At 44.0% G+C, this 16,793-nt stretch overlaps 1 protein-coding gene across 1 annotated transcript in view; it reads left to right on the forward strand.

Moving 5' to 3' along the window:
* LOC126328053 (nuclear receptor coactivator 7-like) overlaps positions 1–16,793 on the forward strand; it is a 771,498-nt gene that overhangs the window by 67,259 nt on the left and 687,446 nt on the right. Inside the window, 1 exon segment of the mRNA XM_049995955.1 lies at positions 7,097–7,493. Coding sequence (XP_049851912.1) covers positions 7,141–7,493 — 353 coding nt within the window. The 5' untranslated portion in view covers positions 7,097–7,140.

The raw sequence follows: 16,793 nt of genomic DNA on the forward strand, positions 1-16,793 counted from the left end.
TCTTGGCCTGGTTCAAATGAGTCCCGATTTCAGCTAGAAAGAGCTGATGGCAAAGTTCGAGCGTAGCGGAGACCCCATGAACACATGGACCCAAGTTAACAAGGCACTGTCCAAGCTGGTGGGTTCTTCGCAATGGTGTGGACTCTGTCCTCTGGTCCAACTAAACCAATCATTGACTGGAAAGGTTACGTTGGGCTAGTCTACATGCGAACAACATTGGAATTTTTACGGATGACAATGCGCCATGTCATAAAAAAACACAATTGTTCGTAATTTGTTTGAACATTCTGGGCATTTCGAGCGAACTATGTCGCCACCCACATCGCCCGACATAAATCCTATCGAACATTTGTGGTAGGTAATCGAGAAGTCAGTTCACGCACAAAATCGTGCACCGGCAACACTTCCGCAATTACGGACAACTACACAGCCAACGTGATTTAATATTGCTGCAGGGGACTTGAAACGACTTCTGGAATCCATGCCACACACAGTTGCTACACTACGGTTTACAGGTGGTCCGACACGGTCTAGGATTTACAACAGGACTTGCGTCACATCAGTGTGTACACTACGCAAATGTGAATAAAAATGTAAACCGAGATAATTAACTATCGACTATCTCTGGTAGTATTCTGATCTCATTTTTTATTTTATATTAATTACGGGACAAATTCTGAAGAAAGGGTCGCGTAACCCAAGTTGTGAGGACTGACGTGTAGCATAGCCCGACGTTGGAAGGTGACGGTTTCGAGCTGGCGAAAGCATCGTATGTGACCATTAAATCTTACTTGTAGTAACGTACATACGTTTCGTTAGTGAGTTCGTTTGTGATTTGAAAGTCTCATCGGGTTTGCTGCGGGTCCTAAAATCAACTTGACTCGATATTTCAGCGATCCAACTGGTCGCCACCTTCAGGAGAACGCTGCTTCTGCTGATGAGCCCCATTGAGAACTAACGCCAGGCTGCACAGTGCATGACAGGTGTGTGGAACTTCGTCGTTTACGACAGCCGGAAAAATCGGCAGTAGCAGAACACTGCTTAAATGAGGAACACAGTATGAAATTTGATGAAGCTGTGGTAGATGCCAACATTTGCGGTTTTTGGAATGGTGTCTACAAAGAGACGATTGAAATTAGGTTGGCGGACAGTTCAATCAACAGACACAATGGGTTTCCTCTTAGCAAGACGTGGAATCCTCTATTGTTTCGCATCCAAATTGAACGCTCCTCGGTGCGGCCCTGAGTGCGATATATCGTTGCCAGCAGTGTCCCACTGAGGGCGGCGCCACCTCCCTGTCTTGCAGGGCAGCAACCGTGATGGGCGGCGCATGCGCCGTGTACTGAACGGTGCCTGTATAGGACGTAGATTTGCAGCATGGCGTCAGTTCTCGGCGGGACTGTTAAGCAGAAGCAGCATTCTCATGAACATGACGACCAGTTGGATCGCCGAAATGTCGAGTCAACTTGATCTTAGGATACGGCAGAAGACCCGAAGAGACTTTAAAGATTTATTACGCCGGGAGAGCCTACGTAATAACATCGTTTGTGAGTTGTTGAACCGGTATCGAACACTTCATATTATTGTGCTTTACCAGAAGCGCGCTCATCAACAGCTGAGATGCGCACAAACTTTCCTACTGTCGTATAGATGTACGAGGTGCAGCGCTCGTGTGTGCGCAGGAGGCGCTGCGTGTCGTTTCCTGAGACAGGCTCTCCACGGAGGGCGTTCCCTGGTGTTGTGCGCGCGTGTGTTGCGGCCGTCATCCATTGTGCCCGCCGTGCTTCATTTCGGAGCGCCTCGCTGCGGCTATAAGCCGCTTGGGCGCGGCCGCTGTTTCATTGAGCCGCCTCATACCACGCCACCCGGCGTCTTAGGCAGCAACTCCAGCCCGCGGCTACCGGCTCTGCAAATATTTGCGCTCTTTGCTGGATCGATTGCCAGCTTTCTGCGCATCATTCCTCTCTCTGGAGGAGCACCGCACGTGGACTCTTCATCCTTCCCCAATTCTGTAGCCTGTCGTACCTGATGTGGATTCCGGTTATGGAATGGAAATTAATCTTCTTCATCAGTGCCCCAAAGTCCTCATTTCTTATTGCATGTTCCCATGCTGTTTTGTCTTCCATGGCTCCTTGTATTACCAAGGAACTTATTACCTGGTATCCGTGTGAGGTGCGACAGCGGGAGCACTTGCGTCGTTATCTCACGCACCCTGCCTGCAAAACTTTACGCCTCTCTGGTGATCTACTTCCCTTAGCCCCTCACGTCAGGAGGCTGCGTACTGGGCATTATCATGTCGGTCACCGTCTTTTGTTACTGGAGGCCCGGCACCACTCTGTGCTTACTGCAAACAACCTCTGACCGTGCCACTTTCTGACTCAATGCCGATTTTATAAGGGATTACGTTGCAATGTACGTTCGCCATCTGACTTACTAGAGCCGGCCACGATGGCCGAGCGTTTCTAGGCGCTTCAGTCCGGGACCGCGTGACTGCTACGGTCGCAGGTTCGAATCCTGCCTCGGGCATGGATGTGTGACATCTTCAGGTTAGTTAGGTTTACATAGTTCTAAGTTCTAGGGGACTGATGACCTCAGATGTTAAGTCCCATAGTGCTCAGAGCCATTTGAACCATTTTTTGACTTACTGGATACTTCAGCCGATACAACATGAGCCGTAGGTCGCATTTTACTTCTTATTCGTCGTAGTTATATGACGAAGGGCCATTAATTCTCAATCCGTTGAGCAACGTCCTCAAAGAGGAAGTGATCGTTTTTAGCTATCCCTGTACTCCAGTCGACTAGGCTCTGAGTATTATCGGTTTCAAATTAATTTGGTAATTGACCATTTTAAGTTGACACGGGCGCTTATAACCTCAATTGATTTGCACCCTAAAGCAACAACAAAAAGCTAATCCTTGCAATTCAACCTGTTGTGTTGCTACTCATGAACAGCAGTCAAGGGTGTTTTTGAAGATAATGTAGTCCGCACTGCTGTTATAACCCAATATGCTCCATAGTGTGTCGACGTGTTCCCTTAGCATGTTCGATCACCAGACCTGTCTCAAGGGAAATCGTCGGACGACAAATCTAGCGTCATCCACAAACTGCATGAACAGTCCATGTACTGACCGACCAAGTGCATCAGGCATGGAACTCCATTCCACAAACTGACATCCGGCACCTGCACAACACAATTCATTCTCGTTTGCATGCTGGCCATCAACTTTCCGGTGGATACGCCGGTTATTACTGTACGATCATTTCATATTTGCAATGGCTCATCTCGCGCATACATTAATGTCATCTAGCAATGTTAATCACTTAGATATGTTACCTAGGCAAATTTATTCCCGAAATTTCATTAACTCTACAATAATTATTTTTTGCTACTGCGACTTTTTCCGCCAGAGTATATTTTCAGAAGTCTCATTTTCAAAATTGAGACCTATGTTGCATACTAGCAGGGGTTCCTCTCGCAAACAATGCTCCCTAGATGCTCCTCTGTTCCTTTTTCCTCCTCGCTTCGTCCCTAGTACATTATTTTGCTTACAAACTAGCAGAATTCCTACAGTTCGTCTAACCAGTGGTCCTTGAATAGTTAACACTTTTGTCGCCAATCTTATTTCTGTTACTCTTCATTTCTTACGTCTTTCTTCTTTAACCCATAGTTTGTGTTCAGCAGTAATATTTCCATTTAATAGGTACTTCTGTTGTTCGTCAGTTTAACAGACAATAGCAGTCTTTTTTCGAGATATACAGGTTGAACATTTCAGGAATAGGAAGAGAAAGCCAGCATCCATGCCTTACATCCTTTTCAATTCGAGCTCGTCTGTTGGTCTCGCATTCTGTCGGTTTTCGTACGTCTCCTATATGACCCGTCTACCCCCCCCCCCCCCCCCAAGTAATCACCATTTTTCTGAGAATTTAAAATGTTTTGCGCCAGTTAGCATTGTCGATCGCTTTTTGTAAATTGACAAAATCCAACGGAAGTGAGCTGATTTACAATAGAGAAATGCAGTAAGGAAGGATACACGAAGTGTTCATGGCGACACGCTTATAAAATAAGAGAGGCTCGGTGTCTCTGCTGTGACTGTTTCAAACATTGTATACAGTGTGGTCAGAAACGGTATGAAAAATTTGTAGTGGTGCTTCAGTGTAGGTTGTGCTGACAAATAATTAAGAAAAAATTCTATACCTCGCGTCTCTTCAGAGTTAATTAGCATTGAAGTTAGCTAAACATGTAGTGGTGCAGGCAGATTCAAGCGGCCCATCAGATACAGTGTCAGTTGTAGGTAATACTGCGTAAAACTTCTCGGCCTTTGGCTCGGGTCCGATACGTGCTAACGCCCCATGTCCAGTGTTTGCATCTTCCTCTTGTTAGCTTTTGGGAAACCGAACAAAGAAAACGTTGGGTGTCGCCGTCTCTGGAGTGCCACTTGAATTTGCGACAGAAACAATCCTGACTGCTAACGCGATACACTAGCGCGCTACCGACTATGAACTCTGTCTTGTGGTGCCGACAGCAACATTTCAGCGGTATGCTGCATTCCAGTACACAACCTACGCTTTCACATTTCATTCGGAATACTGGAATGCTAGACACCTGAGTATCATTATTTTCCTTTCCACCTTGCCCCAGATAGCCATATACGTCTGCTGGATCTAAAGTATTTTTGTACTGCTTCGGAAGTCATAAGCCCCGGGATAGAGAGATGAACAACATTTTCATCACTTTTGCAGGTCCTCTAAGCCGCCAAAATTGTTACTGAAAATTCACGTATGAGACAAGCAGTTTTTTTTCTTTTCCTGTTACGACGAATGATTTGTGTGCTATTAGTTTCAGGAAACGTCTATGTTCAAAGATCGTACCAATTTATCGTAGATTAGTGGTACGAAGTGACACATTAACAAGTTAAACAATACTATGTTCCATTCCCCAGTCTGCTTCTAATAGACATGAAGATATCACTTTCATTGTGCACGTGATATATTAATCAGCCATACTGTTGTAGACAAACACTGTTAGGTTGCGTGTAATCTTTTGCACCGTGTGATAACACTTTTTGTTCGGAAACAGAAGTAGAGACATGGTGTGCATTCATGTGGATTGTCACGTCTCTTGATTGCGTAATATCAGACGTCGAAGTTCTTATTATCAGAGCTTAAACGATACTGGAAGTACACTAAACTCTCGCTAATCGGCCCCACAGTAGCGCGGCCTCCAGCCAGTCACGCAGACATGACGCGCACAATGAATTTTCGTGCGCAACAATGTTGTTAAGTAAAATTGTTAAACAGTGCTGTACGTTCCACGAGGGGGAGAATGTTGCCAGGTAGCTGAGGAAAATTGTGAGATGGATCAATTTCTATCAGATACTGAAATACTCAAAAGTATGCGGAAAAGTAGCGATGTAAGTGATGGAGAGGACATAGGACAGAGTATGAAGAATTCTGACACTGCTGTTATTGAAGCTGCGGACATCTTCCTAGAGTAAATCATTCAACAACCAGATACGCGCACTACTCATGTAATGCTTTAAAGTGGTTGTGAGTTAGCGTCGCGTATCATCATTGCGAGAACTGAAAATTTCGGACATGCTTCACAGTGAGTGATACTACTGTGTCTACACACGCGAGAAATAAATTTTCTATGAAAATGAGTGTATCTTTGGTTTCATTGCAGTATCAGTTACGCCAACCTGACATTCATGTGTCCAAGGAATCGCCGGTTTAGCAAGAATTTGGCCAATTACAGTAAAAGCTTTGGTGGTGATACTGTGTAATGAAAGAAGAAAGCTTACAAAAAAATCCACCACCTTTTCTCGATTTACAATGAACTAAGTAGTTGTTGGTGTTACCGTTTGTAGAAAGGATATATTAGAACACAGCCACCAAAATCGATGCACACATCTATCAAGATCCCTTTCCCATTATCGGTCCCAGTGAGAGGGGGGGGGGAGGGGGGTGCACAGTTAGTGTTCTGTTATGAGGCTCTGGAGGGTGCTCGACTGCTACCACCCACCAACTGTCCTGATTATCTCTCACTTTATTTTACTATCATCAGTACAACTGCTTCGCATTAAATTTATAGCTTTCTAACTTTTACTAATAGCAGTCTCCTGGCTAGTACGTATTTATTCCATTACTGTCATTGCACTTAGTCAGGTTGGCAGGGGTCAGGTGTCCCTCACCACAGAAAAGATATGGTTCAGCCTCCCTCTGCTCTCTGGCCTGCATACTGCCTCAACACACACAGTTTTACCTCCCCCTGAAATTTTTCTCATCTCATGCATCAAATCTGCGTTCACTGTTCAATTTAACCATTCTCACATTTGATCCGAATTTGATCAGATTTCTGGTTAACATAACTAGCTCTAGCTAGCCTCTCTTGAATGAAGGGCTGATAAAGCTGTTCACTTAAACACCTGCCCTCAACACGACATTCTATGGCAACTAGATTCTTTATTTCTTTCTCTTACACCATAGTCCTGCAGCGATCGCAGGGTTGGTGTGGTTATAATGGATTTGGCAATGTTAGTCTTAGACATACCTGCATGGCCTTCCTGCCGCCACCCCGTACCCCCAGAACGGAATCAGTGTACCCCAAACTGTCTGCATCTAGTGTAAAGCTTCAAATAGTGCGGACGTGTTTCAAATGTGTGTGACGCGTGTAACTTACTCGAAACGTGGGCACCAGCCTGGTATTCACCTAGCGGGATGTGGAAAACCGCCTAAAAACCACATCTAGGCTGTCCGGCACACCGGCTCTCGTCGTTAATCCGCCGGGCGGATTCGACCTGGGGCCGGCGCGCCTACCCGAGTCCAGGAAGCAATGCATTAGCGCTCTCGCTACCCTGGCGGGTCTATGGCAACTAGATTCACGATACATTAATTTGGAGAATTGCCATGACAAGAACAGCTTTATCGTTAAGTCTTTAAAGTTGGCACACTTCTTATCATAGGACAGTGAAAGAGTAGTGTTATCTGCAGTCATTGAGAGACGCGCGAGGTGTCAGGTGCCCTGCCAGAGATAACCGTCGTCCGGCAACGTGCAGTGTACTTGCGTTGGTGCTGTCAGTGCGAATGTGGCCCGCAGGCGCGCAGTATGCTGACAGCCTAGCCGCGATCCAGGGCCGCGACATGGAGACGGTGCAGGTGCACATGCCGGTGCGCGTCACGGTGGAGGCGGTGGACGACGTGGGCGTGGGCGGGGCCGCGCCGTGGGAGGGGCCGCGCCCCCGCGCGGGGGTGGGTCTGGATGGCGATCCGGCGGCGTCGAGCAGCTCGCACAGCCTGCCGCTGGTGCTGGAGTCGGGCGCCGACTCGGCCCCCGAGCTGGGGCCGCCCTCCGCCGACAAGCGCGGCCGCCGCAAGTCGTGGCACATTAAGATGGAGCGCAAGCGCCGCAAGGGAGTCATCGGCAACGTCGCCGCCGCCGACCGCCAGAAGAGGCCCTCCTGGTGGAACATCTTCGTGCCCGACCACTGGCCCAGGTGAGCAGCCGAGACGTGTAATATCTAACTTTAAGCCTTGCCTTCCTTAGTAATACATTCCACTCAATATAACATTAGACAACGTATTTCGGATTTATTGTTATTTTACTGGCTGATACGTATTATATTTCGAACTATTATGCCGTGGTCAAATTTCTTATTTAAATGTGACTTTTCGTAATCTGCGGAAGCGAAGGCTGCGTGGTTTGTAGCGTGCAGTAACTGACTCAGACCGCGTGAGGTCACGATGCCGGTACTGCACAGGGAGCGTTGAAGGGACCTCGACACTTTCAGTACCTATCCAGAACACAGTTTTAAGATTTGACAGTGTCGATATGGAATAAAGTGGTGAAGAAAATACGGTTATGAGGGATCAGTTGCTATCGGCGAGAGATTAGGAGTAAATTCGAAATTTGAGGCTAAAGGCAGGTTACTCGAATGCTTGAAATTTGGTTCTGCAAATTCAGCAAGCACAATTAGTAAAATTGTGTGAAAACTCGAAACCCGGGAAGCAATTACTTGTCTGGCGATGTCCAGATACCGTAAATGATATTTTATCAGTTAGTGATAACCTGGTAGAATTGACATGCATTTCTCAGACCTCGCAGATAGATGGAATATTTTTGAAGTGGAAGGATTTTCCAAACTGCTCTGCAATTCACCAACCTATACATAAAATATTTTCACCTTAATAAAGAAATCTACTGGTAAAGTAATAGACTTTGTACCATTACTCAAGTCTTGAACCAACATCCTCTGACAAATTGTAAAAGTACTCTGCCTCTTTATTACAGTTCGAATTTCTTGAAGTTTCTGTTCTCTTCATTTTCGGTATAATAATAACAACCATGTATAAACACTATCTCGAAAATTAGTGAAAGAATTTTGTTCATCTGTTTTCTATATCCTCCTACACGAATGCATCACTTCTGCTTAGAAAGTCTCACGTTCCCGCGCAGTTCTTCCTTTCGACACGGGTAAGGGATTGCTTCCTATCGTGTCGTATGAGCATGTGCGTTTAGGCCTGAAAGTGCTGCTCAGTGAAAGTTAGCTGTGTATGACTTAAGACACGGACGACATTACGAAAGAGATACCGTTTTATCTACTTGAATTCCAGGTCCGATACAGGCATGTGATCGCACTACTGTTTTCCCGGAGATAGAAAGTGGGTGTGATCTAACAGGTTTCACTCTTTGACACTATGTGACATGAATCCCCTATTTCTGTAAGAGACTAGCTGCGCACTGCGACGCTCATCGGAATGAAATTTTTATTTCCAGTTTTCACGAACCTCTATGCCCTACACCGATACAGTTCGCGTTTCATTAGCCTACACAGGAAGTGAATGTCTGAAGGTACACGTTCTCTCGATGCTATGTCTGTTTTCATTTGCTGCATATGTGACTTAGGCAAGTATGTACGAATGCATGAAAAGAGACTTGAAACAGCAAGAAATTTCGTCACTTTTTTAAAAATGCAAATCTTGTCCATACTTGGAAATACTGTGAAAATTTTACTTAAAGAAATTGGAAAACATACTAAGAACACTTTTTTCAGAAGGAATTTCATGATTTAATTTTATGTTTTTCCTTGTTCCACTTTTCAAGTAGTCAACAACTGCGGACCATACAAGCATATAAGAATAGCAGGTAGGGCATCAGCTTATCTCTGTCGTAATGTATGAGATAAGAGGTGAAAGAAATGAGCTGGACTGACATCTTAATGGGAGGAGCTGCAAAATGACAATTATCGCAAATGGCATTCTTTCTGACAACGAATTACGAATTGTTAAAAATCAACTGACATTGTAGAAAAACACGGAACAAATGACTAACTGGAACGAGAAAGGATAATTTCAGGGAGGAAAACATTTTACTATTCAGCTGTATTTATTAATGAAAAATTTATGTTCATTTTATCCATTGTGGTCATTGTAGCTTCCGTGACTACTACTTCAGTGACGTATTAAACTAATGACACTCAGTCGCAAATCATGATTTTTATTTGAACACGCGATCCATTTCGAGCTGTGGGGCCTTATCTGCAGGTGCTTTGTCAGTTTACATCATTTTTCGAGTTTATGTTGCTACTTGTCATGTTAAAAGTGAATAGGCATATTAAATGTCGCACAATGTGAGTACAATTTTTAATAAGTTACGACAAAACCGAAAAAATTACGTACATTTTCCATTAGCGGCATGCTTACACACATTTGTATACACGCGCACACATTTCGTCTCGTAGCAAATTTTGGAAACAAAATTCAAACAAGTCAAAGAATATTGAACTACACAGAAGTTGATGTTCTACATACACAGTTGTTACGTTTCAACATAAACATATATGGAGCATTTGAACATTCTTTGACTTGTTTGAAGTTTATTTCAAAATGCGCTGTATGAGGAAAAGTGTATTCGTGTATGTAACAGTGTCTACTCATATGATGGCTACGAACTATGTAACCAGCACTGGAAACAATTTTTCGGTTTCGTCGTAGTTTTGTAAAAATTTTAGTCACAATGTGCTACCACGTAATATACCAGTGTAGTCTTAATACGACCAGTAGTAACCTAAATCCTAAAAATTATGTGAACTGGCCAAGCACCTGAAGATAAGTATTCGGCGCTCGAAATGTATCGTGTCTTGAAATAAAAAAAAATAAAAAAAACGAATCATGTGTGACTTAAGGCGGTTTGTTCATTATTTTACGAGTTTACGCACTGAGCCGTAAATGGAAAGCGTGGACAATAAAATAAAATTTATTTTCCTTCTTGAAGTTCTTATCAGCTGACTTTCCCCACACTCTTCCAATACCACGAAGTTATTAAAGTCAAACCACTGTAAGTACCTAATTTCTAAAAATGAAATGCTGAAAAAACGGAGGTGAATACATTGGTGCCATAGGAAGTTAACGTGACAATGACATCAGCCACGTGAATAGTTTGATGAGCATCCAGAATTGATAGAAACATTTTACCTACTGCACTAGAAAACTGACTGACGTGCGAGTGAAAGATCGTAATAGCTTTTTTTCTCATTTATGAGATCCAGTTGCTGAGACTCAATTTCCTTTCTTTTTCAGTTAAGAGGAAGACTTATGTTATTAATACGATATTCTAAAGCTGAACTAAACTTCGCAATCAGGCAGAGGGGAGCGTCCCTGGGACCACTGCTTTTCATTCACGCAGCTTCTCAATCGCCGCCATAAGGCTAGGTGAGCCCTGTTCCAGTCCCCACCAAAGGAAAACTTCCGACAGCACCCGGTTCCCTGCAGGGCACTCAGAAAGGCCAACCACTCAGTTACTGAGACGGTGTAAGACAGGGATGTAGTCTTTCGACCCTACTGGTCGAGCTATACATCGAAGAAACCATGACGGAAATAAAAGAAAGGTTCCAGAGCGGAATTAAAATTATAGGTGAAAGGATATCAATGGTAAGATTCGCTTATGATATTGCTATCCTCAGTGAAAGTTAAGAAGAATTGAATAATCTGCTGAACACAACAACAGTGTAATGAGTACAGAATATGGACAGAGTAAATCGAAGAAAGACGATAGTAATGAGAACTGCCAGCAACTCAACATCGTAACTGCTGCTCACCAAGTGATGAAGTTGAGGGATTCTGCAACGTAGGCAGAAAATAACAGATTAGCACTGGCAAAAAGGTTATTCCTGGCCAAGAGAAGTCTACTTGTATCAAATACCACCCTTAATTTGTTAAAGAAATTTCGGAGGACGTACATTTGGAGCGCAGCATTGTACGGTAGTGAAACACGGGGAAAGCCGCAAAAACAGAGCATCAAAGCATTTCAGATGTGATGCTACAGACGATTGTTGAAAATTAGGTGCACTGATAAAGTAGGGAATCAGGAGGTTCTACACAGAATAGGAGAGGAAAGGAGTATAGGAAAACACTGACAAGAAGGGACAGGATGATTGACCTGTGTTAAGACATCAGGGAATAACTTCCATGGTACTAGAGAGAGCTGTATAGGGTAGAAAGTATTGAAGAAGACAGAGATTGTAATACATCCAGGTTGCAAGTGCTATTCTGTGATGAAGAGGTTGTTACAGAAGAATTCGTGTCGGGCCGTATCAAACAAATCTGAAGACTGATTAGACGACGGTCTGAGGGCGCATACGACGTACTGTCAATACTAGAAATACTGATGAGCAGTACTGATGCCCCTTGAAGTATTCTCAGTATTGTAAAACCCACCGAATATTTGAGTTCCGTATTGATGGTTGGATACTCTTCTTTATTCAGTTGTTGACGCTACATCAACGAGGCACGCGGCGTTAGCGTGTACTGTTTATGTTCTCTATTAGTGTGTGTCCATCATACCTCTTATTCAATTTTTCGAGTAGTCTCAACAGAAACCAATTTCAGTAGATCCATGCAAGGACAATAGTTTATACTACTTTAGGATGGGCAACAGAGGATTTTCTAAGTCATACACAGCTAACTTTCACTGAGCAGCACTTTCAGGCCTAAACGGACGTGCTCATACGACACGATAGGAAGCAAGCCCTTACCCGTGTCGAAAGGAAGAACTGCGCGAGAACGTGAGACTCTTTCTAAGCAGAAGTGATGCATTCGTGTAGGAGGATATAGAAAACAGATGAACAAAATTCTTTCACTAATTTTCGAGATAGTGTTTATACATGGTTATTATTATACCGAAAATGAAGAGAACAGAAACTTCAAGAAATTCGAACTGTAATAAAGAGGCAGAGTACTTTCACAATTTGTCAGAGGATGTTGGTTCAAGACTTCAGTAATGGTACGAAGTCGATTACTTTACCAGTAGATTTAGACCCCACTGGATCACTGAGGTATGGAAATGCCATCAGCTCTGATGGGGCCCAATTCGCCCAAAGTATTCTTCAGCAAAGAAAACACGCATACACATTCATATAATCAATCACACCTCGAGCACACATGACTGCTACCACCGGCAGCTGAAGCATTTCAAGACTTCAGAGCTCCAGTGAGGTCTAAATAAGAATGACTGTGACGTGGAAAAGGTAGCGTCCGGGAGAGAGGCGTACTAATAACGTGATTTTCTGTGCTGACGTCCAGTTGCACCACAGAAAGAGAAGCAGTAGTTACTCAGTTGTAGAGGCTTGCCTAGGATAGGCAAGCATAGAGAAAACTGCATCAAACCAGTATTAGAACTGTAAAAGGAGAAATTTTTTTGTTTATACATCTTCAGCCTACAGGGTTTCAGTTACCTCCGTGTTCGGGTGAGCCAAATACGGCTAAGTATTTCTTAGGCCAGCTTCAGCGTTACTGGACACTTTATAAGAATCTGAGGTTTTAATACACAAGTCGACCTTCTAGACTTAGATTTTCCGTTGGTTGACTAAATAACCTGAAGAGAACGTCAGTATGATTCGTTAAATAATGGTCGCTGAATTCGTTCCCTGGTCTCTGCCCAAACCTAACTTGTTTCGTCACTAACGGAGCATTTAAACCGTAATCTTCGATTCTGGATGGCTGTTGCTAAGTGTTAGCTGTTAAAAAAAATAGTGAAGACAGGTTTACAATTAAGACGTAAGTGCATCTCGCGGACATCATCATCTTATAACTGAATGGCACCTTAGCACTGAGTACTGTTCAGACGGCGCTCGGCAGCGAACGGTTGATACAGAAGTATGAAATTAGAAAAAAAAGACGCAAACCTCTGTGGAACGGAAACTAATTATTTTAATTCCGTTCAACCATCTCTGTGCCTGCCACACTTGTTTGTGTACAGATAATAAAACGATAAACAGCAGCTGCGTAGTTCGATGTCATATTCAAGTGAAAATCGCAGATGAGGTTTATCGTGTCCGAAACTAGAATCATTCAGTTCGTCACTAAGGAGCTCCATTAATTTAATAAAGAAACTTATTTGTGTGATCATGGCTAAGAGAACGCTTTTCATAGAGGAAATATGACTGTTTTGCAATTCATAAAGCACGAAGAAAAGCAACTACACTTTATCTGATCTCCAGCGAAAAAAATGCTTTACAATGGAACAGACATGTTACAAACAGATGACACTTCATCTGCCAATAGAAATTGTTGTTAATATCTTTGGAACCACAGTAGATGACAAACGGCTTTTATGGGTATGAATGTACGGCAGGGGCTCAGGAATGTAAATAAGAGGACACATTCTAAACCATGTGCAAACTTTTGTTCTAAATGGACATCCCGTATACAATCAATAACAAGAGAAATCAGAATAATAACTGCGTTGGTTACATCGCAGTATTTCAATTACATCTCGAGAAACTGGAACGCGCAGCTGACGCGTGAAATGGACGAAACGCGCCTCTATTGCACTTCACACGATGCAAGTCTGACCCGCACGTTGTTCGTAATCGCGATGTGAATCACGCACGCATTCTTACTTTCACTATTACCCCGAAGGTAGAAAATAATATGGATTCCTGGCACAAACATTGACATGTACATAACGTTATCCTTCTTGCGTATTGTATTCGAAACAGTACCGGGCGGTGTACGCCGCCCCGTTACACTGTCCAGGTCAACCATTCGCCTCTGCGCTTGTTTACGGGAACGGGATGCAATCGGCACTGGAAGTGAAAACTGCTCACTACGAAGGGGGGGGGGGGGGGGGGGGGGGGTTCTGTGTGGAAGTACGTACAGGTACATGGCATCGGTGTACTGTTCACTGTAACTGGTGTTACTGTTATCGTGATGCTAATTTACCTGTCCATCCGTTCTAGGCATTCAACATAGTATTCACAAATGAGGAAATGATCGACATGATATTGTACGGAGAACGTCACCAAAATGACACACGTGCATGCCCAGCGGTACCCTAATAGACGTCATCCGACCCGCCTACCATCATTAATATTGTTTGAAGGCTTCGCGCGCAACTGGACGGTTGTCTTCACGAACGCAGATCGGCAGCAGAGGTGGCTGTTCTGGCGGCCGCTCCAAATAAACCCTCACGCAAGTATATGTGAAATGGAGAGACAGATGCGTATCCCTCGAACAAGTGAGATGTGTGTGCTGCACAGTCGTAGATGCCACCATATCACGTGGCGCTATATCGAGGCCTCCATGGGTCAGCTTAAACAGCATGCACTACTGGTCACCAGAAAACACACTGGATTCGCGGGGGTTGAACATCAACGTCGGTGGAGTGTCAGTGTATGGTATGGTATTATAAGACACTACACTATTGGCCCGCATTTCATTGAGGGCACTCTTAATGGGCGACAGTAAGAGCGGTTACTGAGATGTCCCTTACATGGACTGATGGAAGACCTACCCCGTCATTTGCGTCAAATAATACGGCGTCAACGTGATGGATGCCGTCCGCATAATGCCATTGTGGCACGACAGGCGCTAAACCAGCAATTCCTAGGGCCATGGGTTGGTCGGGGCAGTCTCATTCAGGGATTTCCAGTACGGTCGCCGGACATTTTTCTCTGGGGTATTGTGAAAGATGGCTGTATTAGCAGGTCCCAACAACAGTGGCCGACATGAAAGCCCATATTACCCCTGCAGCAACACCACAAACACTGACAGCCGTGAGTGGATCCGTGACGGAGCGCGCACAGGGGTGTTGCCAAGCAAATGGCAGTCTCTTCGAACACACGTTAAAGCGTTCCGGCTGAGAGACGTGAGACTGCGCACCGGCATACATTTTCTGTATTTTGGAGAAGACGTCTGTTTGTTTTTGTTGATACTACTGTACGTTTATGTAGACTTTGCACAGTCTGCAACGGTTCAATTATCTTGCTGTAATTTAAGATGTTCAGTTACATGTCTTTTACGCGCCATGTACCATTGTGTAATTGATGTAAAACCATGTAAAAACAGAATTTATCCCTCTGTGTGACCCTTTGACAACCATTAATTCTGTTTACTCCGACCGGTGGTTACCAGTATTTCGTTACCGTTATGTCCATTGTAGTACTATCGAAAAGTTCCATGAAGCACGTAAGAGTAAACCGTGTCCTCGTTTTCACTGTGTGAGAGTGGACATCTGTAAGTTTCCCAGGCCACGTACTAACAGTGTACATCGCACTATGTAAGTATAGTAGTTTTCCCATCGTAGTGCGTCACATCGTGATTACGCGCAATGTGTGGGACGCATGTGCATTGCGGGAAGCGCAATAGGGGTGCGCTTCGTCTTCATAGCAAATGCATCGATTTCGGCAGACTATAAGGATTCATCATAAAGTAGTAGCCGAGAAAGGGAGGGACGGTGCATCGAGCGTTCCTGCCTAATACATGATGAAACATTCCTGTGCATGATGGGTGCTTAATTAATATTTTTCAGTAGAGTATCAGGTAATAGCCTTAGGTCCCACGAAATTAAAACTGTACTGCACTCCCCCCCCCCCCCCCCATCCTCATATTCTTCCTCCTTCTCCTCATTTATGTATTAATATGTTCAATCGCTTCCATTTCAAAGCATGGCCAGTCTATGCAGTAAAATATTATGGGCTGTACCACATAGTGAAACATACAACTATTTTCGAGAAATTGTTTCGAAATCTCCCTCCTAAAAACACGCGTTTTTTTTGTTTCTGGGCATATATACACAGACCGCGGAATATTATTATTATACTGCCTTCACCGAAATCCATCAAGATTGACAGATAATAAACTGTAGAGACGAGTATTTTAATCCCAGAAGTCTGCTTTCATAAATCTAACGTAGCTGTCGACGCGATTCCAGTGACATTTTGATCCCTTTAGCTTGAATGGCCCCATTATACAGATAACGGATAACGTCGAGTAATTACTACGAGCCATGTAAGTTCGTAAATGGTTATAAAAAAGTCAAATTATCTGTGTAGCAAGTTACAATATGTGATCAAAAGTATCCGAACACCCCTACCATCATACTTTTCTCCTATCAGGTGCATTGTGCTGCCACCTACTGCTGGGTACTCCTTATCAGAGACCTCAGTAGTCATTAGATACCGTGAAAGAGCAGAATGGGTCTCTCCGCTGCTCTAACGGAATTCGAACGTGGTCAGGTGATTGGGTGTCACTTGTCATACGTCTGTACGCGGGATTTCCACATTCCTAAACATCCCTAGGTCCACTGCTTCCCATGTGGTAGTGAAAGTGGAAACGTGAAGGGATACGTACAGCACAAAATCGTACATGCCGACCTTGTCTGTTGACTGATAAGAGACCGTCGATAGTTGAAGAGGGTCGTAATGTGTAATAGGCAAACATCTATCCAGAACATAACACAGGAATTCCAATCTGCATCAGGATCCGCTGAAACTACTATGACAGTTAGGCCGGAAGTG

The sequence above is a fragment of the Schistocerca gregaria genome, chromosome 2 (genome assembly GCF_023897955.1).
Source record: "Schistocerca gregaria isolate iqSchGreg1 chromosome 2, iqSchGreg1.2, whole genome shotgun sequence".
Classification (NCBI taxonomy): Eukaryota; Metazoa; Arthropoda; class Insecta; order Orthoptera; family Acrididae; genus Schistocerca; species Schistocerca gregaria.